Source organism: Sander vitreus, chromosome 11 (genome assembly GCF_031162955.1).
Source record: "Sander vitreus isolate 19-12246 chromosome 11, sanVit1, whole genome shotgun sequence".
NCBI lineage: Eukaryota > Metazoa > Chordata > Actinopteri > Perciformes > Percidae > Sander > Sander vitreus.
In genome coordinates this window covers 17,965,452-17,991,295 of record NC_135865.1, presented here as the reverse complement: position 1 = coordinate 17,991,295, position 25,844 = coordinate 17,965,452, and the positions used below count along the sequence as shown (strand labels likewise).

At 40.3% G+C, this 25,844-nt stretch overlaps 2 protein-coding genes across 2 annotated transcripts; both read left to right on the top strand.

Moving 5' to 3' along the window:
• The first annotated feature begins 1,263 nt into the window (after positions 1 to 1,263).
• On the top strand, positions 1,264 to 7,341 carry slc5a3b (solute carrier family 5 member 3b). Its single transcript, XM_078262035.1, has 2 exons — positions 1,264 to 1,518; positions 3,270 to 7,341. Exon 2 carries the CDS (start codon positions 3,558 to 3,560, stop codon positions 5,688 to 5,690), a length of 2,133 nt encoding a protein of 710 aa, XP_078118161.1. The 5' UTR covers positions 1,264 to 1,518; positions 3,270 to 3,557; the 3' UTR covers positions 5,691 to 7,341.
• Positions 7,342 to 17,629: 10,288 nt separating this feature from the next.
• On the top strand, positions 17,630 to 22,413 carry casq2 (calsequestrin 2). Its single transcript, XM_078262815.1, has 11 exons — positions 17,630 to 17,871; positions 19,641 to 19,725; positions 19,879 to 19,979; positions 20,092 to 20,203; positions 20,669 to 20,742; positions 20,819 to 20,949; positions 21,054 to 21,099; positions 21,203 to 21,257; positions 21,642 to 21,742; positions 21,844 to 21,918; positions 22,007 to 22,413. The coding sequence occupies exons 1-11, from the start codon at positions 17,635 to 17,637 to the stop codon at positions 22,286 to 22,288; spliced, it is 1,299 nt and encodes a 432-aa protein (XP_078118941.1). The 5' UTR covers positions 17,630 to 17,634; the 3' UTR covers positions 22,289 to 22,413.
• Positions 22,414 to 25,844: the final 3,431 nt, after the last annotated feature.

Here is a 25,844-nt window from a genome sequence, read left to right as displayed (position 1 = left end):
AAACAAATTACCATAGACAGTAAATTACACTACCATTCGTCCTCGAGTGACCTGCTGTCGCTCAACAAACACGCACACAGACGCGCAGGGTTTGCTGGGAAATCGAGTTTTTGTTGAAATGGAATTTTCCAAAATATCTCTCTAGAAGAGTGAGTGGAAATTTACTGATTTCCTCCCCCGGTAGTATGCAAAGCAAACATCCTGCAATGCTTTGCAGGATGTTTTGTTGGAAGTCAACCATGTGACTGCTGAGGCTGTTGCCAGTTATATAGCCTATATTAGCCTATTTTTCCTGCGGAGGATTTAGTGCCCCCCAAAAAGGTTGTTTTAGCCATCGCTAACGGAAAATTTCCTCCTATGGCCCTAAAATGACATCCATTTCCTCATTTACTAGCCTGATGCTTTTCAATGAATAGGTTCATCTCTGTTGTAAAACAAAAAAATTTGTGCTTGCAACAATTAAGTATGCATACCTTTCTGTCTATTATGGGCTTTGTCATTTGTATATAGGATACAATTCCATTTCCGGGAAGCTTTCGTAAAAAATAAAGCACTGAAAAAGTAAAAAAAAAGACCTTTTGAAAACAGGTAGCAGGAACGTTTCTGGATGGTTCCAAATTACAACTCTAAAATCCGATTAAAAGATAGACTTCTGTAATCAGTCAGAGTAGGGGTTTCTAGTAGTTTCTATGATTTGAGACATTGCAACCGTATTATTTCAGGTTAATAGACAACTTCGTATATATTGTGGTTGCATGCTGGAGAAGATTATCCAAACTGTATTATGAGGTATTTTGTTTAATAGGTTACAGGGGTGTTTATACTGAAGCGTAGGGTATTGCATTTACCATAGAAAAAAATCTTACAACTATCTTTATAAGTCTACAAGTGTCATCGTCATTGTCAGTAAAGTAAAGTAATTTTTTAATTCCGATTAGTTTGATACAATTTATAGGTGTAGTTTAGGTCTATTAAGTTATTTTATGGAAAAAGCACCTTAAACAAAGTGGTACATTTCTTTTCTCTCAATTAAAACAAGCTTTGGAAGGTGTTAGTTGGCCACTTTTTTTTTTAAATGAACGCTTCCTTTTTATTATTTAGTTAATGTAAACATGTAGGTCAATACAAGAATCCGGGATTATTATCTTGAGAAATTTCCAGTTGGCGTTTATTAGCACCCAAAAGCCTCGCGGCTGTGTGTGTGTGTGTGTGTGTGTGTGTGTGTGTGTACACGTGGGTGGTGGGGCGTGGATTGAACGGGCTCATATAAAGAGGAGTGGCAGCAAATGTCTAGCGGGCATCACGTCTCCTGTGAAATGTAAGGTACAGAATAGAAAACGGACTTCTAACGTCAAAAGAACATAGCGGCTGTGAAGGAGCACTGCGTAGTACGAGGACGCAGCTATCCTTTGGGAGGACCGGTCTTCAGGAAGGAGTCACTTCATCATTCACATCTCCCCTCTGGCGTGGAGTGTCGTTTTAGCATCTTTAGCATGTATGCTAACACGAGCCAACAAGGTACATCTTTAATGTGTAACTGTGTTTAAACAATTAAGCCGGCGGGTGCCCGAGTGACTTTGACTTTTAAAATATGTGGTCATAGCATTAAGGCTGTACATTTGTGTTTTCGGGCATGACATTGAATGTACCATTTATATTATGTGTCAAATGCATAGACTGTATGTCTCAACCAACTGACAGTTCTGTTGAGATCTGGCCGCTGACTTCAGCTAGGAAGAAACACTTTGTAACATTTTGTCAGACTTGCCTGTATGCTATAATATATATATATATCTAAAAATGAATGCAGTGCATCTCAGATGGCGATTATTGAGGAATGCAAGGTCCTTGAAGATGCGCAGCTCTTGTAGTCGGAGTGACTTCTAGAAATTTCCACACTCCTGATAGGTGCGTCTGTGCACCACATGCATAGCTTGGACTGGTGTCACCTCTTCTTTGTATTCACAAAGACTGTCAGCCACACTTGGCCGTTAAGTAAAGCAGCAATTGTTCTACACCAAGTATCCATGATGCCACTGTTTTCAACGTGGTGGCAGCTGGGGTTTACTTGCAGCCTGGATATGTTTAATTCATTCATGTGTTCATTAGTATGTTTGAAAGCAAAGGTGAAGCATTCAGTGTCTCCATTCAAGCTAAGTGGACTTGTGCGAGAATACCATTAATCTGTCATTTCTTTCACTTTTTCAAAAATGACTCGTCATCACCTCCCTTGTGGTTGAGCAATATACCTCTGGCTTTATGCATGGCAAGGCTGGTTTGCATTGGCATCTTTCTTGGCTTTCGAATACCTGGCACAGTCTCATTAATTAAACTTTCTTATAGCAGAGCTCCAGTTTCATCACCACTGGTGGAACTTAATTGTTGGCTTTGTCTGAGTGAATAATCCGTTACAAAAAGGGAAAGAAAATAAGAATTACACTTGTTTTTTGTTTTACCCAGTTCTATGAATCAGCTTGGCCTTAAATTAGTCTCCCTGTGACAGTGGCAGCACCATATTTTTATTTTGGCAGAAGCCTGAGTGTGGCTGGTAGTGATTATGTTTTGAATCCCACATTATATAACTTTGTAAATAAAATATTAATCTAATCATGACATTGCAGTATTTCAGAGTCTCCTGGACAGTGTATGGTGAACGCGTGTGTGTGATGACATTTTAAATGTCCTTTTGGGTCCTGGTACGTCAATGTGGTCTTTATTTATGGCTTAAACCATAAAACGGCATACCATGATTTTGTAGTATTTAGCATTTTCCAAAATGCATGTCAAGAATTGCAAAATTTTGAAGATGATATAAGTCAGACCACTTATTAGGTAATGTAGGAATTGCATAGTCTTTGGCTACATGTTTTTGTTCCTTCTTGACTCCTTGATTTCTTGCATAATGTTATTGAACTTTACAGGCTTAAATTCTTTATGTTAAAAAGATTGAGGAAAGTCATAGGCAGGCTAAACCCAAGGACTGATGCTGGAAAAATACTGCAGTTGCAAAACTGAATTATCAGCATTCTTATTAAACCGCATGTGGTTTATAGAGCACTATGCCATATTTTACCATTTCTTTCATTAGTGATTTTGATAATATTACATTATGGCTTGTGATATGATGGTTAGTTTGACTCCAGACATTTTTAAACTTCACTTTAAGCTCCATCGTGAGAGTCTGTAAACCTTTTAAGCATTTTGTGTGTTTTCCCTTCTTAAATTACGACTCTAATGAGGTGTTTTTCGTTGTCTTTGCTGTCTTGCAGGAATGCTAACTCTAGGCTTTTCTAGACCAGAGGCCTACAACATCCTCCTCTAAAACTAGAACGACCTCAGTGCCAGTTGATAACCCCCTCCGAAGCACACCTAGTTAATTTTTGACCTGACGGTGGATACTACAGATTCCATACAGACAGCAAAGCAAAACATTTCCATTGCTCCTTTTTGAACAATTAAGTCTTTAAGTTTGACTTTTATATTCCTTTTTTTTTTTGTTTTGTTTTGTAAGGATTTGTATTGCTGTGAGCCAAGAGATTTAAAAGTAATCTGTAAAAATGGGTCCTGGAATGGAAAGGGTGGACATAGCTGTGGTAGGACTGTATTTTGTCCTGGTGCTAGCCATTGGGTTTTTTGCCATGTGGAAAGCCAATCGCAGCACTGTGAATGGCTACTTCCTGGCTGGACGCTCCATGTCGTGGATAGTGGTAGGTGCCTCACTCTTTGTCAGCAACATTGGCAGTGAACATTTCATTGGCCTGGCTGGGTCAGGAGCAGCAAGTGGCTTTGCTGTTGGAGCATGGGAATTTAATGCCCTTTTACTTCTTCAGCTGCTTGGCTGGGTTTTTATCCCTGTGTATATACACTCGGGAGTCTACACCATGCCGGAGTACCTGTCAAAACGCTACGGTGGCACGAGGCTAAAGGTTTATTTTGCTCTCTTGTCTGTGTTACTTTACATTTTTACCAAGCTCTCTGTGGACTTATATGCTGGAGCTCTCTTCATTCAAGAGTCCCTGGGGTGGAACCTTTATGTGTCAATCGTCCTGCTCATCAGTATGACTGCACTGCTCACTGTCACTGGTGGCTTGATGGCAGTACTCTACACGGATGCACTTCAGGCAGTGTTGATGATTGGTGGAGCCCTAACCTTAACCATCCTCAGCCTAATCAAAGTTGGTGGGCTAGAGGGTGTTAGAACTAAGTACATGCTGGCAGTTCCCAATGTTACTGCTATAATGGCCACTGGAAACTTCACCTATTCTCCTTCCTGCCGCATTGAGCCCAAACCAAACTCTCTACGCATCCTTCGAGGTCCCATGGATGAAGACATCCCATGGCCAGGCTTCATTCTTGGCCAGACCCCTGCATCTATTTGGTACTGGTGTGCAGACCAAGTCATTGTTCAGAGAGTACTAGCAGCAAAGAACATTGTTCATGCTAAGGGCTCTACGCTAATGGCTGGATTCCTCAAGATTCTGCCCATGTTTCTAATAGTCATTCCAGGAATGATCTCCCGCATCTTGTTTGCAGACGAGATTGCCTGCATTGGGCCAGAGCACTGCATGGCTGTGTGTGGTTCTCAGGCCGGCTGCTCAAACCTTGCCTACCCACGCCTGGTCATGGCAGTGATGCCTGTTGGACTAAGGGGTCTGATGATGGCAGTCATGATCGCTGCCCTGATGAGTGATCTAGACTCAATCTTCAACAGTGCAAGCACCATCTTCACACTGGACATCTACAAAACAGTTCGAAAGAACGCATCTCAGCGTGAGCTGATGACTGTGGGCCGCCTGTTTGTTGTTGCCATGGTGGCAATCAGCATTGCCTGGGTCCCTGTTATTATTAATATGCAAGGTGGACAGACGTACCTCTATATCCAGGAAGTTGCTGGCTACCTCACTCCACCAATTGCTGCCCTCTTCCTGTTAGGTGTGTTCTGGACACGGTGCAATGAAATGGGTGCATTTTGCGGCGGCATGACAGGTTTCACACTCGGTGCCCTACGACTGATCCTAGCTTTTATCTACCGCCAGCCTCGCTGTGATCAGCCAGATGATAGGCCTGCCTTCATTTTTAATGTTCACTACATGTATTTTGCTGCTGGGCTGTTCTGGATTTCAGGGGCGGTGGCAGTGGTGGTCAGCCTCTGCACCTCTCCACCAGATGATGAACGGGTTCGCACCACCACATTCTGGGGGCTCCGCAACATTAAAATGGTTCCCACAAAGGACCGAAAGGAGGTCTACAGGCTGACTGAAAAGAGCCATTGTAGTGGAGATGGGAGACTTCATAAAGAAATTCCCCCAGATATCAGAAAGGAGATGTGTTTGGATGGGGCGGATGTCAAACTCCTGGTCCCATCCACTGACCATGACCCAGCAACCCCTAGTACAGAAACATCCCCTGCCACCACCCCTGCAGAGCAGTTTGGTAATGGAAGGCTGGAGATGACCAGAGAAGAAAGCTGCAATGTTTATCACGAGACTGGCAGGTGTATGCGCGTACTGGAATGTTTTTGCGGATGTAATGACGGAGCACAGAGCGATCAGCAAAAAGTACAGCAGGAGGATGCAACAGTCATTGCAGAGATGCTGTATGAGTCACCTAGAGATAAAGTTATTCTTAATGTGTGTCTGGTGTTCGTCTGCTGTTTGGGCATCTTTATGTTTGTTTATTTCTCACTGTAATTGAACTCTGCACTGAACTGACTGGTGTGGGGGCTTTTATTAAGGTGGGGGGTGGGGGGCTGTTAAACGAACAGTTGCGTTTTTCAAAGATTTGAGAAGCTGTCTGTAATATTTACAGTTGTCATGTGTAGCTATTTAACAGGGTTTTAAGCTTATTCTAATCATTTATTTAAATGATTAAAGCTTCTCCACAAACAAATGTATTCCTCCTTAAGACTATGAAGCTTATTTTTTTATTTTGTACAGCGCTTGTTAATCCTGCATTCAGAATATGTACTGAGGTTTTTAGAATTGTTGTACTTAGTGAATTTGTATTTGACATATGCACTTGTCTGTCTTTTTCTTTTGTGAAAAATAAATGTATCCTGTGATTTATGCTTTTTTTTGTTTTGTTTGATAGTGACTGTAGGCTTAGTTGCTGACGTAGCATAGGTAGCTGTAGTCAAAGGTTTAGGTTATAGGCCATGACAGTTTTGAACAAGTTTCTGCCACTGAACACTGTATTACTGCATTTTATCAGTAGATTCTGTATCAGTATGATTACTATTTAATTTGTATTGTACCCTGAACTGTCATTTCAAGGTTATTAGTAAATCACCTAATAAATATCCATTTTGTTTTCCTGGGGACAATGGGTAGAAATTATATCTAACTCTCTTTTTTTTTTTTTTTTTTATGGGGACCATTATGAAGTTTTTAAAACGAGTTAATATTAAGTTCTAAAAACATTACTGCTCTGCTGCTGTTACATATGACTATTATGTTTATGGCAATTATCATAATCACCGATTTGATTTATGCTACTGGAGGTAGGTCAAGCTTAGGTGTGTTTTGCAGCACAGGAAATGAAACAAAGCACAATATTAGAAATTGTTGTTCTCATTTTTTTTATTAATATTTAATTTGTTGCCACTGGTGACTAAATTCCATTCACAACAGGATCTGCATTGCTATATCAAAGATTTTTTTTTTTATATATAAAATATACTTTTTATGCACTACTGTTGTATTATAACAAAAGTCACAAGCAGCAATGCTCGTGATTCTGTTAAACTTATGCATTAAATATATCTCATTTTATAGTCACATCATTGAAAAGTGTGTCAAGTCTGTATTGTTACCTGTAACCTCCAATACAATATAATTCAGGGCTCATTGGATCATTCACAATATAAATTTCTTCTATAGCAGGCTATCTGTTGTGTATCTGCTGTGTGTAAATGTACCTTTTGTGCACTACAGTGCATTTAATCTTGTTTCAAGTGCATCTTTTATAAACCTCTTACCAAAGGTGGCTTAGTAAAAAAAAAAAAAGGAAAAAAAAGTCCTGAAAATGTTGTGCAGTGAATACCATATGTGTAAAGCCATGTGATAAATCAACTTTGTCATGTATATCATGTCTAGTTTTAGTTTATACTTTCCCATTTTAAAGTGACTGTCCCCCTCCCCTGCTGAAAAATAAATGTGTTTACATGTATTTTGGAATCTGTCTAAAATGTCGGTGTCATAATGTGACAGGCCAATCCTTATTAATAACATGAGGATTAATGTGTGATGATTGCTGTATGGGAAAGAGCTTTAAATATACAGTGCGTTATTTTTATGGATTTTTAGAGACTGAAAATAAAATTTCTGTGGAGACAAAGACAAATGTGTACTCATTCTTTATGTTGTGACAGTAAAAAACAGGAACCGCTGGAAAAAATACTTTTTATGAAACAGTGGCTCAACATGAACATCTGAAATAAAGTACCCTTTTAATGTGCTTTTTAATTCATACTGGACTTGGGTTGTAACAAACCTACCCTACCATTCAGTTTTTCCCATATATTTTGGGGCTTTCTGTCATTGTTGACCAGGGTAACATAAACCCCGGAACGGCATTACTAATCCGCTCAGAGACAAAAGAGCATTGGGTGATTCCAGGCTTCTTTACACAAGATTCAGCCAATCAAAATACCAGGATCAGTGGCTTATAAATCTCCACTTCTTACCAGTTTAGCTCCATATGTTCCTATATCCTCAGATGACCAAACCTTACAACTCTAACTTTCTATGATTAAATAAGAGTGGATTAAACATTAACCTGGCATACTTTAAAATGTAATGCTACTTGTTAGGAAGCCCAGAGGCCAAAATGCAAAACTAAGCAATATTATAATGATTCATACGGTTAGGTAATGTGCTGACGAATACAATGTGTTTTTAAGAGTGACACTACTTACACTGTTGTGGCATTTAGAGACCATGAAATGTCGTATCACTGATGTCCTATGACTCCCCATTGCAACAAGTCAAGATGTAGCACGCACACTTCTAAGGGGTGTGTGGGTAGGAGTTGGGAACAAATTGAGAATATTACCTACTTTTCCTGACAGCAGGTGCTTTGCAAGGCAGGTGAATAAGTAACTTTATTAATTTGTTCAATGGAAGATTTTCTTTTAGTATCACCTCAAACCTTACCTTCAGCAGGAAGGGCACATTTCTCTTATAATAGTGTGATACTGACCTGTGCAGGAAGATGTGACTATTGTTTGTGCATCATTCATTCAACCATGAATGACTATGTTTCAACATGTGTAAGGATGACCTCAATTCACCTCAGCTAAAAGAAAGCTGCACCCCATTACACCCTCCGGGCATCTTCCAAGGAAAATTATTGAAGATTAAATGCCTCACTATGTTGTTTCTGAGCTGATCAGACAATGCCTTCTCAGTCCCTTGAATATTATTGCGAATATCGCATCAGTGCTCTTATTATCCAAGACTGAAAGCACATGTACACATTTAAATGTAACGCTAACTAGCACTAAATGTAAACTACAGATAGAGGATGTCGTTGGTGTTTAAGGTATTTGGTCATAAACCAAATTATTGGACAAATAATGCATTTGGATTAATGATAAGGCTGGAGGCAAAGTCAGGGTATCATCAAAGTGAGAATAATGAATTCTGAGGGGAACATGAATGTCAAAATTGAATGGCAATCTATCTGATAGTTGTCGGAATATTTCACTCAAAACCACAAATGTGAAGCTGCTGGTGGTGCTGGGAAAGTCAACGTATCACAAAAGTCAATATGATACATCCTCTGGGGAACATACATGTATGCTGTACTTCATACTAGTTTGAATTTTCTTTTTCACTTGTCATTCCATTTCTCTTACATGCTTTGCATACTCCTCCACTAACCCCCACCCAACTCACACCATCCCTCTTTACTAGAGGGAAGTAATAATATTGTCCTTGTGGAAAAGTACTGGCATCCAGGCCATGCTTTGTTCATTGTCTATTTTGGAGAGTCAAAACACGAACAATAGCCTGAAACAACTGCTCCAAATAGCCTCACGGTGTCGGAATGATGATATTATTAGATGGGATTAATTAGGCTGTATCCTTTACAATCTGTCAATAGCTATGTGTAACATGCATATGAAATATTTAATTGTAATTTTATATGAATGTTATTATATATTGTATAGTTATTTTTATACAGGCTTGCACATTTAATCTGAATATTAAGACCTGTCCAAAAGTCATATTCACAGATATAAAGGTCACACATCTTAGAATATACTGTCTGTAGCATAACAACATATCAGTGTCAGATGAACTCTATGGATAAGATGGCATTTGTTTGCCTAAAGACATACTAAGCAGGACTTTCCCCATTAAAACACCATAACCCTTAACATAACCTGCTTAGTCTTTATTTACATCCTATTGGTAATCGGTGTCAGTGATCGCAGTGACTTAGCCTTCTCCCTATGTTATGTCTTCTTGTTATTGCTGTTTGGGATCTTTTAGGGTGGTAATCTTTTGGCAGGGGATGTATTACAAATTTAATTCATGCCCTGAGCTGATCCTCTAAAGACAGCGCTTTACTGGCATCCTGTCTACTTCCTCCAACAAGTTATAGCAGTCAAATGTCTTAGGATAAAGATGGTCGGAGTTAAATTCTGTCAATCCTGGTGGGATTTAGGACTGCCTGAGAGGTTCAACTCAGGACATTAAAATCATTTACAGTAGGTTTGGTTGCCTGAGCCTACAAACATGCCTGTGCGGGCCCACTGTTTGTTTACACTCATCCAGTATGGCCTCATAACATGCTCCATGTCTTCCTGCCTTTGAGTCTGTTGGTGTAGTTGCTCCTCAGAATTAAGATGGAGCGCCTGCCAGAGAGGTGGTACCGAGGTGTCTCGCCCCATCCTCAAACACGACGACTGAGAGGGAGAAGCTGAGCAGCTTAGATCTCCCAGCTGCAATAGTTCCACTGAAACGCATAAGCCTCCTCCAGTTCCAGGGCGTATGGATGCTTTGGGTGTGTGTTTTTAGGGGCGGGGCTAGGGCTGTGCCCTTGCCTCCAGCAGGATGTGTTCCATCTCCGCAGATCTGTTTGACAACAGCCTTGGGGTGTTTCTACTGCTTCACAGCAAGGAGATATCAACTTGTGAAGCAGTGTGATGGTTTACAGACTTTGGCCTTCTACCTGTTGCCTGGTTCCCCAGTAGGATCGGAAGACCTTTTTTCCCCCTAGGAAACTTCATCCACCCCCATCCAAAAAAATTAAATGTAACCCTAACCCTATTCTTTTTTGAAGGTGGTGGTGGTGCAATGGACTGGGGGGTAACCTCCCCCCCACAATTAAAATAATAAATATACAGATAACACAAAGGTAGCTGCATTTAAAACTATGCTACTAAGGTATCAGTTCTATCAATGCTGGCATGTTATGTTTTGGTAGCCTATTTGTATCATTTCTTAATTTGAACTGTTTTCTTAATGTTTGTGCTTTCACTTTTGTATTTGTGTCAGGCTTACAGATTACAGTGGTGATGCACTCTTCTGTGATCCAGCAGCTGCATCCAGGGGTGTGCACATTGCATCTTGTCAAGATGGGGGGGATGTGACAACTTTGCAAATTGGGTTTACTAGGCACATGTGTCAGAATGTCTTGAACCCCATATGTCTCTGACAACAGAGAGGCAATACCATTCATCTAATAGCTGGCTCACGAGGGATAAGTGGCAGTTAGGCAGTACAGGGGTGGACAATTGTGTCAGGCCTGTTGATTTATCTCCTAGAGCAATGCAAATGTCCCATCCCTTCCACCAGTATAATCCACTCAGTATCAATACTTCTTAACAGGGAGTCCTGGGTACATTTTAAAAAACAAACAATTAAACCATAAAACATATCCAACAGTAGTAACGGGCAGCACAATCAACTGCAAGGCTTATTTGAAAGCCTGTAGACCAGTTTGTTCTTCTCTTGTACGCCTCCGCAGCTGGTTACTAGTACACTGGCACCTAGAGGCTGCTATTATGTGCAGGCTTTTTGGGTGCAGGGATTTCCAGGAATTTAGGATCCCTCCTCCTAAAATCCTTCGCTGTTGACTTGGTGTCAGTATTATAGTATAGCGCTGTTGGTGAAGCCCACCTAAACAGTTCTGTCAGGTATTGGGCACCAATATGATGCACAGATTTGATTTTAAGACAGCTGTAAACACAGTTACTTTAATTCGGTTAACAATGCTGGCAATATAAGCCATTTGCAGAAGTATGTCAATTTGTTGGACATGAGAATGATCAGCATTGATGCATGGTATGAGTCAGTGATAAAATGTAATGTTTGGATTATTCCAATAATCATGGATGATCTCAAAAATAGAATTGCAATTAAAGGATGGAATCGTCGTTATTAAGACCATACTGGAACTGAAAAGAATGGGACAGATTTGATTCCTGATATGAGTTGAGCTAATTGTTAATGTTATTAGCAAGCTGTAGCAAAAATATATATTACATATAATAATTAGCTTTTTTGTTTGTCTTCCCATCACAATGAACTCCTTTTTTGCTCTTCTTTTGCTATTCACTGTAGCTACATTAAAAGCAAAGTAATGCATTCCTGTCATTCCCTATGCAAAGCCCTGACTAAACTACGGCGGCATGCCTGGTATTCTGGCATTAATCCATGGAATTGGGCTTCAATGGCAAATGGAAACATTTCCCTCCCTTGGTAATAACAGCGAAAAGAATAGTGTCTAGTGCTGTGACATTGTAAATGAGAATCAATGAAGCATATACCGCTGAGGCCTTTTCTCATCTGAGCCAAACTGGCTGATGTCAACAACATTCTTCAGAATCAGAACATGATTTAAGTAAGATTTAACACTTAACAATGAAACACACAATAACCTTAACAAACATGTACAATATAACTGTTTAACAATAAGAAGGCTGTATGGTTTCTTTATTAGAGACAGATTAAGTGTGAACTTCTGATAAAGAGCTTTTTAAAGAAACAGTGACTTATTGATTGAAAAAACAGTAGCTTACATTATAAGTGATGAAGCTAACTTTATCAACAGATTTAATTCTTGCAAGTCATAATGCATGAGGAAAACACAATCAATCAATCAAAATCTGACATTTCACACATGGTCACTTAATAACATGGGACTATGAACTCACTGCCACAGCTTTAGAAAATTGAGCAAAATGTACAAATTGTACAGGTTTACCAGACACCCCAGACTGTACTGAAACAAATGAATGTGATGAAACTGGAAGACAATTCTCATTCTAACTTTCAACCAATGATCATTTTTATTTTCACTCGTTTATATAAGCATGTATCTTGACTCCTGTGACTCACTGGTTTGTGTTTACGCTTTATGAATGACTTAACCCAAATGACCACGAGCACACACATACACACACTTAAAATATGAGGTAACAAGAAACACTACGTATGAGCATGTTCCTGCCTATGTGTGCGTAAATAAGTATATCTGCTGGTCAATATGTGTGAATCTGCATTTCAGAGTTTATGTAACATTCAAGCCTATTAGGGGGTTTATGATTCACTGGCTCCAGTGGCACTGCCCTCTCTTTGCCTTGGGGGTTTCTGTTGCTGTTCTGGTCCGTCTCTGACAGCTGATGTTTAATCCAGCCAGGCTTGTGATGATGGATGATGTCAGGTGCCCTTAGGTTAGTTAAGTCATAGTTTTGCTGTCTTTAACTTGTTTACACCCAGGAAGAGCTGTACATGTATGGTGTACTTTGTATTAATCAAGTATCAGCATATACTTACCATGCTGGTATTGTACATTCTACATCCTTATAGTTATTAAATTGTGTCTGTAGTTTCTAGCTCATTTGACAGGACAAGACTTTCTTTTGCATAGAACAGTTTAAACATTTGCATATAGAGGGTTTTCACCAACGTCACATTCTGGGCGGTAACCTGGATGCACGGCCATATTGGAGGCACTCGGTGTAAACAGCTGAATGGAGTAATGGAGTATTGTGCACTTTGGATACTTTAATACTTTATGTCTAAACAACAGAAAAGCTCATCAAAACGCGTCCAAGATGCAAAGGCATGGAAGGACTTGGACCACAAAAAAAGGCAAGATATTTTGAGAAATTACTGGCGGTGCAGATCCCTACAAGTTGGCTCCCTCTTCTTGGATCCATGGCGACCCGGTGAATCCTTCAGTTGCATATCCCGATATAGTCAACTACATGGTTTTCTCGCCGAGCCCATACACAGCGGAAGACCTTAAATCCTACAAAAGTTTGGAGGCTTATAACCAGATGGTGTGTGGATGGGTGAGGGAGACGCAGTACCAAGTCATTAACGACCGTTGTGTTGTGAAGGTCAAAGTAAGTAATGCAATAACGTCTTTAATCAACCTAACCTTAACTGTATTATATCATTGTGATACTCAAGGTGTAGCCAAGTGACTCTCAATAGTTTTTTTTTTCAATTCAAAGACCAAACAAGACAGAGTTTTCCCTCGTAGATCCTGGTTGAGCTTTGCCAACCACAAGCTCCTCCTTTCCTCTGATAACTTCTGACATTCCTCTCTTTGGTTTTTAATAACTTTTGGAAGTCGATAATATTCCAAATGTTTTTCTCGGTCTGACCTACTGGTACAACCTAAAACACGGCAATAACTAACCATTTTCCTTAACGCCGTTCGGGATCTACTTCAGTGCCTGTGCTTTGTTGTGATGCGGAGTACCTCCAACATGGCGACTTCGGGTCTGATGACGCGCCGTGAAAACCCTCTATACACACACATCCAATTAGGGTCTTGCTGTTAATGTTTCACCCCTTTCGTCATCACAACTCCTTTAGGTTGTGAATTTACCAGTCCCAAGCTCATTTTCAGCTCAACTTTATGTATGTATGTGCATCTGTTTCTTTGTGCATACTGTTCCATTTTTCTCTCGTTTCACTTTACAGAGCCGCCCGCTGGCACTGGACAAACAAACATGATCTGGGACTGATCAGAGGTGGTGGGAGTCATCTGGTCCAGAAGAGAGAAACACTCCAGGGAGTGAAACACCACCCCTTCAAACACAGGATCAAGTATCAAGCGTTATTGTCAGCAGATACCATGCTGAAGTGTCCTTGAGCAAGACAATGGATCTCTGATGACTTAACGGTGCTGCGTTGTGACTGACACTGAGATATCATTTGCTTTTTTAAAGAACAGGAAGACAAACAATATTCATTTGATAATTTGATAATGAAGCAATCATTGACTAATTTCTCTGATAAAATGTTTAAGTGCATGTGAATATGACTCTAAAATATGTTGTATTTTGCTGCCATCTAGGGAGAGCTTCAGTAAAATTACTACAGAGTAGCAATAACTGTCCTCTGGCAATGTGCTCACTCTGTGTGGGCAGATGAGGAATTACAGGTGGATCAGGTGGATAAACACACTGGTCAGTTCAATCTTTAATTATTCAATGTATTGCCCTGCATTTGTTGCTGGATATGGATAATAATGCATATTAATGTGTGTGTGTGTGTGTGTGTGTGTGTGTGTGTGTGTGTGTCAGGTTATAAAGACTTCCAGCACTCAATTTTCTTTATCAGCTACATTAACTTTTTGTAAGCCTAACATTATCAAGGTCATGCCCCACTATCTTTCCCTCTCATGCGCACACACACACACACACACACACACACACACACACACACACACACACACACACACACACACACACACACACACACAAAACTCTAAACCCACTGTTAGCCGGGGAGAAAAGTAAACAAAGAATGAGCAGTGGTTGACTTTGTTCCTGTGAGCTAATTACTTTGCTTCTTATTGTTGTAGGCTGTGCTCTCTGTCAGTAATTCGCTATTCTGTTCTGTTTTCACCCCAAGGTGACCAATTTCATTATGCGGTCTTTGAAAAACTGGCAGAAGGTTGGTACAGTATAGCTGAAAAAATACCATATTCTTCATTTCTGTTTAGTTAAATGATAATATGAAATTCAAGCTGCTAAACCTGTTTCTCGTGTTATTTAATCGATTGGCTGTAGAATTGCGCTTAAATGATTTTGAAGCAATTCAACATCAGTTTGGATCCCTGATGATTTGGCTTTTTAGAGCTCTATTACTTGTTGCTTTCTGCTTTAAAGACTAACCTATACGTTATTGTTAAACTCTTAGAACTAACTAAATAACCCCTAAGAATGTTTTTTTCTTAATTTTAAATCTAATTGCTGCTTATTTAGTTATGACTATCTTGTGGTGTAGAAAAATACATACGATTTGAGCTTTCAGAGGATTTAAGACTTTTTCCAGTGAAATGCGCACATTCATTATTTACTCCAAAATCTACTTTTTTCTCTCTCTCTTGTGCTTAAATTGAGTTTGCACAAGTCAACGTTTGGAATTTGGATACTATGCACTTAATTTACTTCATAGACAAGTGAAAATTGTCTTAAACATTCTGGACAGTGCAGCAAATCATCCTTTGTTTTTTTCCTCCAACTAGATGAGTGCACCTGATTGGTCCAACCTGACCCTTCACCTGGAGGGGTCGCTGACCAGTGCTTTGGGCCATTACCTGGACAACTGGAGACATAACATGACAGCTGCAGCCAACGCTTTGGACAAGACCCTGGCTGAGGAGAACTTCAGGAGCGTCATCTGGTATCTGGCGGTGATGATTGGCATGTTTGCCTTCATTCTTGTGGCTATGCTGGTGAGCACAGTCAAATCCAAGAGGAGAGAGCACTCTAATGATCCCTACCATCAATACATCAAGGAGGACTGGACTGCCCAGATACAACAGGGTGACGTCGTCAACAACTTTGCAGCTGCATAATGCCAGCAAAGACATGTCATTCACAGCAGATCATTATTATCAGTGGAAGCAGCTGCAGCATAACTATAAAAGATTTCCACAAGTCAATATCTTTTCTTTTTCGGTGAATGCTTCCCATGCTGGTCAAATTTGTAACCAGAATAATAAAGTCTAATTGATATTGTGTATGTAACTTGTGATTCAGCTGTTTAGACCTCGATCTTTCATCCATCAGCATCAATAAGGCATGAGGGCGGAGGTTCCCAACCTTTTTGCGATGACTCTGTCAGACATAATCAAGTACCCATAACCTAATTTTAAAGAGAATGTTATTTGACACTGTTCATTATATAAAAGTGAATTTCGTTACAATTATAAATGAATGCAAATTATAGTGACCCTGAAATAATGAAATAAAAAATGGCTGAATTCCATTCAGCTGCTCGTCACACTGGCATGACTTTCTGGGGCACCTTAATAGAACAGAGCCATCGTTAATGGTATTTGTAAAAAACAGCTGATTTTTCTGCTATTACAAGTCAACATGGCTACTGTGAAAAAGGGCTATTGACAATAAATATACTAAAATTAAACCTCACACCAATTATAATCCTATTTGTGTGTTGTATTATTATCCAAAAAGCTGAGCTACTCCATGATTCTTTCACATATCCCCTGGACACTGTGGAACCATAAGCGCATCTTAAACTTTTAGGAATGGTGTACTGTAACTCTAGTCTCGCTTTGCCAGACCATCCACACGCTGCACTGTAACTCTCATTATTCATCAGATCATAGTTGGTTTCTACCTGCAGAGGGCAGAAGAGGCTCCTTCCCAAGCAGCTAGAAAACTATTGTACTTGAAAGTGGAGATGAAGAAGACTAAAGAGGGGAGGCAAAAATAGAGGTGCAGCTGTACATCTGTGGTGCAGCTGCTGTGACTTTATAGTGTAATAACATTGAATGTGAAGATTAAATATAAAGTTTATGAGGAATATCTCTGAGTCAATGTGTAGGCTTGTGAAGAGCAAAATGGGAAACATTGTTGAGAAATCCAGAAGGCACATTGCATTCTGACAATCAAACAAATCAAACAATATGTTCACTTTATAGTCAGACATTGCACATGCTAAATTCATGAGAATGCAGAGCAACCATTACACACAGATTATTTGATTTGCCCTTTGCACACCTGTTGGCAGATTGTCTCATAAACTGTCACTTAAAATACGCCACCATTTTGTACTCACCAAACCAAACATCCTCACAGACTTAAACACCTAAAAATAACTGAACCCCCCCAAATCTCTGGGGCTCAACTCTCTCCGCCACATCACGTCTCTCTTGCAGGGAGCAAGAAATGTACTCACTATTAACCCCCCTTCCTATCTCTCTTTCTCACTTGCCACTTTATTTTTAGCATTCAAACAACTGGGCTCCTAAAAATGGGCCTGTCCTGCACAAGTAGTGGGAGAGGAGCGCTGCTATGTATGGTATCCTCCCCCCTGGTACCTCTAAGGCCCGGCAGTACTCCTCTTTTGCCTTTGTGTCTGCAGAGAGAAGGCGTGTAGTAGTGATCACAGAGGGAGAAACAGTTGCTAGGTCTTGAGGATGCTTGTAGAAGTTAGATTTCTCTGGACCGCTTGAGATGCTTGAGAACTGCCACTAACGGACCAACTTTTACCTCCAACATTTTCTGTAGCATTTCCTAAATTTCCCTAACCTTCTACGGGACTAAGGTGACCTTTTTGATTGTGCAGTTTTATACTGTCAAACTAAAACCAAACTCTGACTTTCGGGGGTGTGTGGTAGCTCTGGACCATGCTCTCCCTGTGCCTGTTCCTGCTCCCTTGCCTGAGCCTTGTGCCTCTGGCCCCGGCTGCGAAGGGCCTGGAGTTCCCACAGTATGACGGGAAAGACCGTGTCCTAGACATCAATGACAGGAACTACAAGAAAGCCTTGAAGAAACACAGCATGGTGTGCATGTTCTACCATGGGCCCATACCAGACAGCAAGGAGCTGCAAAAACGACATCAGATGACTGAGTTGGTGTTGGAGGTAAAGTAATAAGAAGAGGAAAAGCAGGTAGAGGAACAGGATGGTGGGAGAAAAGCAGGGATGAAATGAAAGTTGTCACTACAGGAGATGAAGGACATAAACATAATTGAAAGGACATAGTTTTTTTTGGTGTCAGTGCTACAAGAGGAAAGGACACTAAAAGTCAAATTAACCAGACCCATATAAAAGATTTAGAGTATAATAACTCCACATTAGTGCTCAAATAATCAGAGTGCCAACTGGTTAGATATAAAACTCCATCTTATCGTTTGTATGTGTTGATGAGTTTCATCAAGGTCAATGTGTATATGTTTGTACTCTATGAGTGCACAATTAGTCCAGTAAGATGCAGTGCTGTCACCTAAGGTTACCTCTATTACCTTAAATCAATGTGTGCTTCTAACCCTTTGAAATATGTCACTCCAAATTTCCCTGTGGTTCTCCTCTTCTGGCAGAAATAAGCTCATGTGTATTATGTTTTAGAGCAATACATGTGAAGGGCACAACTACCTTCTCCTTTATTGTAATGTTTTGGTGGACTCTGGTGGTCAAAGCAAAAGTAAAAGATAGCTAAAAGTTATTTTGTATTCAGGCTCACTTAAATAGCAGGCGTCTAGCTGATAGATTAAATAAATCTCTTTGTTTGAATCCCATACATTAGGAAACAGTGCACACTGTGCCCTGTCTCATGTTACACATGGCATTTGCTCTCTGATCAGTCAAAGGTAATCTGAGCCCAGTTCATATCAGTGCAGTCCCGATATTAGCTTCACTTATTTGACACAGCACAGGTGGGCCATGTTACTAAAGAGTCAGGCACCCATGTGCAGTATCAATGTATGAAGATTAATTTATCAAAGCTGATAGTATTTGACATATTTGCTAATTTGTCCAAAATATATATAATTTGCAGATGGCTTTGCAGCCTTACGAACTGTTTGAGATCTGTTTACTTCCTTTTTGAAGTTGATGGAAAATAACTTAAAGGTGCCCTGTGGAGTTTTCTTGTAAACACAAAAAAGACAGCATTGTTTAAATTCATGTTTTTTTCATTTTTTTTTTCATGTTCATTTTCTTCTTCACTACCATTGTTGGTGCATTGCTACGTTTGTTGGCACGCTATTACCACCAACTGACATTCAGTGAAATAGCTTGAAACTAATAGCAAGACATGAATCACACAGCCTGGATGCTCACACGTGTGCATGAGAGTCCTCGTGCACCAACCCGGTCTCACGCCAGTTTGTGAAATGGTCACGTTATTTTGAATGAGAATAGCGCTATTAGTGGTCAAAACTACAGAGTATTCCTAACGTCATACCCTCAGGCTTTTACTGTGCATTGAAGACTGCACATTTATCATACTTTGAATACGCTTGTTCCATCTGTGTAAGGATCATTTCCGGCAGGAGAGTCTCATAGTTCTCACCTACTGTACTTCACAGAACAATTGCCAGCACAATTTTGGTTATATTTAGAACAAGGCAGCCAGGGTGATTATGTAACTGTGTCTCCGTGGCCCCTGTGCAGGTTGAGCACCTCTGTCATATTGCCAACTATGGTTTTTTCTTTTTTTCTTAAGACCATACCCAACACCTCAGTAAAGCTCCCATTAATTTATTTTATTCACAAAAACTGTGATTGTTGATCTCAGAAGTCAGAACCCAAAATGAATAATGTTTCATTAGTCTTGTTTCTTTACATCTTATGTTTCTTTACAACCCTGCTCTTACCATTTAGCCCTTTGTGCTCTCCTTTTTTGGCTGCAGCTTGCAGCTCAGGTTATGGAGGTGAAGGACATTGGGTTTGGAATGGTCGACTCCCACAAAGATGCAAAGGTGGCAAAGAAACTGGGTGAGTATATAAATGCAGCATACCATTTATCTAATTGATACTCACAAGTCCTAAAAGATGATTGCCCTTAATCACAAAATTAGACAAGGGTCATATAACTTTAGGAGTAGTTTGTAAATGTATATAATAACATGTAATTTCCTTTGATCACAGGCCTGGAGGAGGAGGGCAGTGTGTATGTTTTCAAGGCCGATCGGGTGATCGAGTTTGATGGCTTGCTCTCGGCTAACGTTCTGGTGGAGTTCTTGTTGGACGTGAGTAGACTGATTTAAAATCAGATTCCCAGCTGCTGGCACTAATCAACACCAGTCTTGCCAAAGTTACAAGCTTACCCCAGTACTTCTCACTCTGTCTGTATGTCTCTAGCTGTTGGAGGAGCCAGTGGAGGTGATAGGAAATGCTCTGGAGCTGAGAGCCTTTGATAGGATGGAGGAAGACATCCACCTCATTGGTTACTTCAAGAGCGAGGACTCTGAGCGTGAGTGTGTCAGGCTGATGGCATGAATGATATGTTTGTAAATTGTTTGTTTTTTTACTTTACTTTGCTTGTTAGCTGGGTCTGTGATGGACTTTCTGTGGCTCATGCCCTTCATTATAATATGAGTGCATTTTAACCCCCTCATCCCCACGGATTTACAGATCCATTTTTACCACTGCTGCACACACAGCTGCCACTGCCTGCTCCCATCTCACACGCTGTAGAAGAACTGAGTCTAGAGTAGTTTACTGCAGCGACATCCCATCTTACCAACTGTGGGAGCATTAAGTGGAGGTCAAAGTTCAGCTATTTCCACTCCCTTATGTGCAAATGTCATGTATTCAACAGCCAGAGAAAGCACAAAACAGATGTGTGACCAGGAAAACAAGAGCACAACAAAACCCTGTACACACAATGAACACAATACAATTGAATAACACTGTATATTTACTTTTTCATCCACAGACTACGAAGCATTTAAAGAAGCTGCAGAGCAGTTCCAGCCCTATATTAAGTTCTTTGCCACATTTGATAAATCTGTAAGTAACAAATAAATAAATAAATAAATAAACGGATGCATTATTATTCTTGAGTAATCTGTCTTTGTTGCTTCAGGTGGCCAAGGAGCTGACTCTGAAGTTGAATGAGGTAGATTTCTATGAGCCCTTCATGGAGGAGCCAGTCACCATCCCAGGCAAGCCTCACTCTGAGGAGGATCTTGTGGAATTCATAACTGAACACAGACGGTAAACAAAGAGCAATGTTGAACTAATTACTCAGACAAATGTGTCTTTAACCAATATTGTATAAATACATACTGTAACATTCAATGTGTTTTCTGTGCCATCAGACCAACTCTGAGAAAGCTGCGTGCAGAAGATATGTTTGAGACCTGGGTGAGTGTGATTGTCTGGCTGCGGACAACATTACCAACTTTATATTTAATTTTCCCTGACACTTATAGTAATGTGACATTTATATTTGCCTGCCTCTTCTCAGGAGGATGACATTGAGGGGATCCACATTGTGGCTTTTGCAGAGGAGGAGGACCCCGGTAAGGGCCAGTTATGTGCTGTACCACTATTTTGTATTGGAGAGGATAAACAGGAGACTAGAACAGATTTAATCTACACACTGTAGTTACGTATACAGCAACTGGCTCTGTAACTCTTGTGTCCTGATATTCAATCAATATTTGCACCTTTCATACAGGTTAGTGACTAACAAGCTAAAACTAAAACAGTAAGACAATTTGAGACCAATGCAACATGTGCAACTGAAATGATAAAAGTGAAAAAGAAAAAAAACAAGAAGATTTAAATGTAATTTAAGTGAAAATGTTTATTTAAATCGGTTGTAATGTGTTCTCTCCTTGTGGGTCTAGTCAATACTTAGGAAGCAGAGTGTTGTATCAATTGATGTGTGAATTTGCTTGCAGATGGTTTTGAGTTCTTGGAGATTCTGAAGGAAGTCGCAAGAGACAACACTCAACTTCCTGAGCTCAGCATCATCTGGATTGACCCTGATGACTTTCCCCTGGTGAGTCGTCAAAAGAAAAAGAAAACGTAGATAGATATTTAGCTCACACGCTGCAGGTGAGGTCTAATGGGATCTTTTCTTTTTTCGCTGACCCCCATCAGCTGATCCCCTATTGGGAGAAGACCTTCAAGGTGGACCTGTTCAGGCCACAGATTGGAGTTATCAACATTACAGATGTGAGTCTATAACAACCTGTCTGGCGTGACATGAACGTTTTGTGTTGAGTTTCTCCTGACGTTATTTGACCTCTCTGTCTGTGAGCAGGCCGACAGCCTGTGGATGGAGATGGACGACGAGGAGGATCTGCCCAGCGCCCAGGAGCTGGAGGACTGGATCGAGGATGTACTCTCTGGCAAAGTCAACACTGAGGATGATGATGACGACGATGATGGCGATGATGATGACGATGATGATGAAGATGACGGTGGTGATGATGAAGATAATGATGACAATGATGAGGAGGATAATGGTGAGAATGATGATGATGATGATGATGATGATGATGATGATGATGATGATGATGATGACGACGACGATGATGAGTAATCCATAGTGCAATCCTAGTAAATGTGGACTCTTCTGGGTTTTTGTACTTCTGGCTGAGTTTACCATGGATTTCAGACAGTAAAATAACCTTTCACCAACAAATAATGTCCAATTTGTACTGAATATGTCCCCACTAATAATAATAATAATAAATCTATTTAATATCCAAAAATGTAATTTTTTGATTTAAATAAGCCTGGAATAGGTTTTAGGATTTCAAATAAAAGACATGACTGTATACTTTTCTTTGAAGTTTCTGGACCAGACTTGTACCTCACATTATACAGTACACGACAATCAATATCTTAAAGCGCCCATATTATGCTCATTTTCAGGTTCATAATTGTATTTTAAGGTTGTACCAGAATAGGTTTACATGGTTTAATTTTCAAAAAACACCATATTTTTGTTGTACTGCACAGCTCTCTCTCACTGTTGCAGCTCCTCTTTTCACCTGGTCTCTGTTTTAGCTACAGAGTGAGACCTCTTTTCTTCTTCTTCTTCTGTACTATCTTTGATTGCACTTGCAAATGGAGTAGCTCAGATGTAGATCATGTCAGCTAGCTAGCTCCATAGACAGTAAAAGAAAGGCTGTTTCTCCAACTTCGGTCAGTTACAAGGCAGGATTAGCTGGGAGACTTCTAAATGAGGGCGCACATGTAAGTAGTTCTTTTGTATATTTTGGTGAACTTGTGTGTGTTGTAGCAGTGCTTTGCTATTGAGAACGAGGTAACGTTAGCACTACGAGCTAACGGTTGTGGTTAGCCAGCTCTTTTGTGACGTCACAAGCCGTGCCGATTTTGAACAGCTCACCCAGAGACTGAAGGCAGGACACATTCAGAAACCGTATCTCACTCAAAACATCATGGATGGATTTTTTTCAAAGATGGTATGCGTGTGGAAGCACCAGAGACACAAAAGAACACCCCAAATCCCAGTTTTTTTCATAATATGGGCACTTTAAATACTGTTAATAAAGGACTGGCATTCTATCTCTGTTAACTTATTCATTTCATCTTTTAAACCATAACATTGTGAAAACTTCAATCCAAGAATAGGTGACTGTGAGCAGCCCGTTCTCATGAACCATACGTTCGAAAAGCTGCGAAAAGTTAAGGCTGTTTCATGCTTATGCGGCGGCTCCATGCAGAGCTTTCGAAGTGGCCTGGTGTTTATACTTGTGGCTGGTGTGTGCATCGAGCCGGCATGTGTGTGTGTGGTAGAGGGAGAAGTGAGAGAGTGACAGCAATTAGCTTCAGAGCGAGTACTGACTCTAGAGTCATAGTGAGAGAAACAAAGTGTCCAGTGCTTTCTGACCAAAGTGAGACATCTTAAGCAGGAAAAGTTAACCCTCTCCTTGATTTCATGTTGTGTATGGAGAAGGAGAACTACGCTGATTGCTGTATAACAACGCGGCTATCCACTTAGGGAGTTGGTCCGGGGGGATGGGTGGGCGTTAACATTCAGGAGCCAGGGATCGGAGTTCGCTTCCCGGTGAAAACAAAAGACTTTCACCCGTGAAATGCGTATTCCTTGGGAGTGTTTTACAAACCATGATCTTTTCCTAAACTTAACTAGTTGTGTTAGTGCCTGCACTTAACTTTCGTCGCCGCATCGTTTTCGTCGGCAGCTCGGGGTGCTCTGTCCAGCGCACAGTCACCTATTCTGGGGTAACTAGACCACCAACTACTGCTGACCTGACGAAGCACAATGCAGAGCACCATAGTCGGCGACACGAAGCTCTGCTGCAGCTTAAACAGCTAGCAACTTTCGCTCTGTAGTCGATGTCATCAGTCGGAGGTCTCCTAGTTTTTTTATAATAAATATAAAATAAAAAATAAAAATGTTTGTGTGCATAAGTTTTCATACGATATCATACGAACCCGTTCATTAGAATGCGACAAAGCGGCTGCTAGAATCAACACAAACTGAAAGTTACATATAGCCACTATAACCTAGAAAAGGTGTATTTTTCAACCGGTTGGTTGAAACTTTGAATTTGTAAAACACCATGCTGATAGCCTCCATTTTCAATCTCTTCTTTCATCCCCCACTACTTCCTCGATCTCTATCAGCTTTATTTCTCACCTGAATTAATGGGGCAGGGAGCTACCCTACCAAGCCAGACCCACATCAAGATGTTGGGTCCGGGAACTCACCATTGGCAGGGCTCAATCCGAGGGGCGGGATAAACGGTTGTCTTTCAAATTCCCTCTGCACGCAATAGGATAGCGCTACAACCAACCAGAGCAACGAAGAAAGTAGCAGAGCTAGTTGATAGATGAAACTTTTGCCGTATCCGGTCGGCAAAACTCTGAACACATCTTCCTTTTTTAAGAATGATTTCAGTTCCGTTCTTTGTTCTTTTCTCAAAGAAAAGCTTAACTCCAAGAAGGCCGCTGTTCCCAGCAGCAGCAGCCATAAGCCTGCCCACCGACTCTATACATGATGTGATTGGCCTGACTAAAGTTAGTTTTTTCCAGCTCGCAAGCCAACGGAGAGTGCCTAGACCCCCCTGGCTGCAAATTAAATTTGCTGTCGCTAGGGTGCGTCTAGACTTCTAGGCTAGCAGGTGTACAGGGAGATAATATTGTCAGTACACAATTGGATTGACTCTGTGAAGCTCATTTGAGTGCTAATTCCTCATGTTTCTCTTCCTCTCTTGCATTCCTCGGCTTTTACTTTGTACTTTCTTGCTTTCTCTTATCTTTTGTGACTTATTGCTCTCTTCTCTTCTCTCACACAATGAAATAAAACGGTGGGAGGTTTCTTGATCCATCCATGGTTGGCAAGTTTATACTGACACAGACCTAGAACTAAGCCTGTATTTGAAAGCTAACCAACAAAATGAGCCTCAAATCTATCTATCTATCTATCTATCTATCTATCTATCTATCTATCTATCTATAATAACGTGCAAGTGATGTGCATTGTGTTAACTATGCTCTACATTCTGAAAGCTGGACATTTACAGAAATGTACAGGAAATGTAAGAATATGAATGGTCTTTTTACTGTAATGTTACTACAGTAATCACATTTACACTCACATGCATGTCAAGCCCTGCACACTTACTTACTGTAAATTTGGATAATTCACAGACAAAAGGTGTGAGAGAAGTTAGCTTTTGACAATTCTAATAAAGATGAAAAATACAAAGAAATTAAAGGAAATGTAAAGTATCTCCCACTTCTGTATTACAGTAACCAATAGCTATATATCTGTAGGCCTTATTGTAGTTAAGTTGACTACTTTTAACAGTGAAACTACTCACTACAAAGTTCTTGCATTAAAGAAAGTCTTGTGGTGCGTCGGAACGTGAAAAGATGTTTATGTTTACAAAAGAAAAATATGTGAAATGCAATCTTTCACATGTGAAAAAGATTTCATGTGGGATGTTGTGATTTCATATGTAAAACCAAATTTCACATTTGGAAAAAATGTGTTTCTAACTAACAACTTACTATCCATGAACAAAGTAACATGACTACTATTAACTAACAGCTATTAACTAACAGCTAAACTACTGCTAGAAAGGCTGCTAAATCTTATCAAT

Excerpts from the sequence above, each read along its gene's own strand:
- slc5a3b (XM_078262035.1), top strand. The coding sequence starts at position 3,558 with ATGGGTCCTGGAATGGAAAGGGTGGACATAGCTGTGGTAGGACTGTAT.
- casq2 (XM_078262815.1), top strand. The coding sequence starts at position 17,635 with ATGCTCTCCCTGTGCCTGTTCCTGCTCCCTTGCCTGAGCCTTGTGCCT. Across the intron at positions 20,204-20,668 it reads CAAGAGCGAGGACTCTGAGC|ACTACGAAGCATTTAAAGAA; the intron begins GTGAGTGTGTCA and ends TTTCATCCACAG. Across the intron at positions 21,919-22,006 it reads GAGTTATCAACATTACAGAT|GCCGACAGCCTGTGGATGGA; the intron begins GTGAGTCTATAA and ends GTCTGTGAGCAG.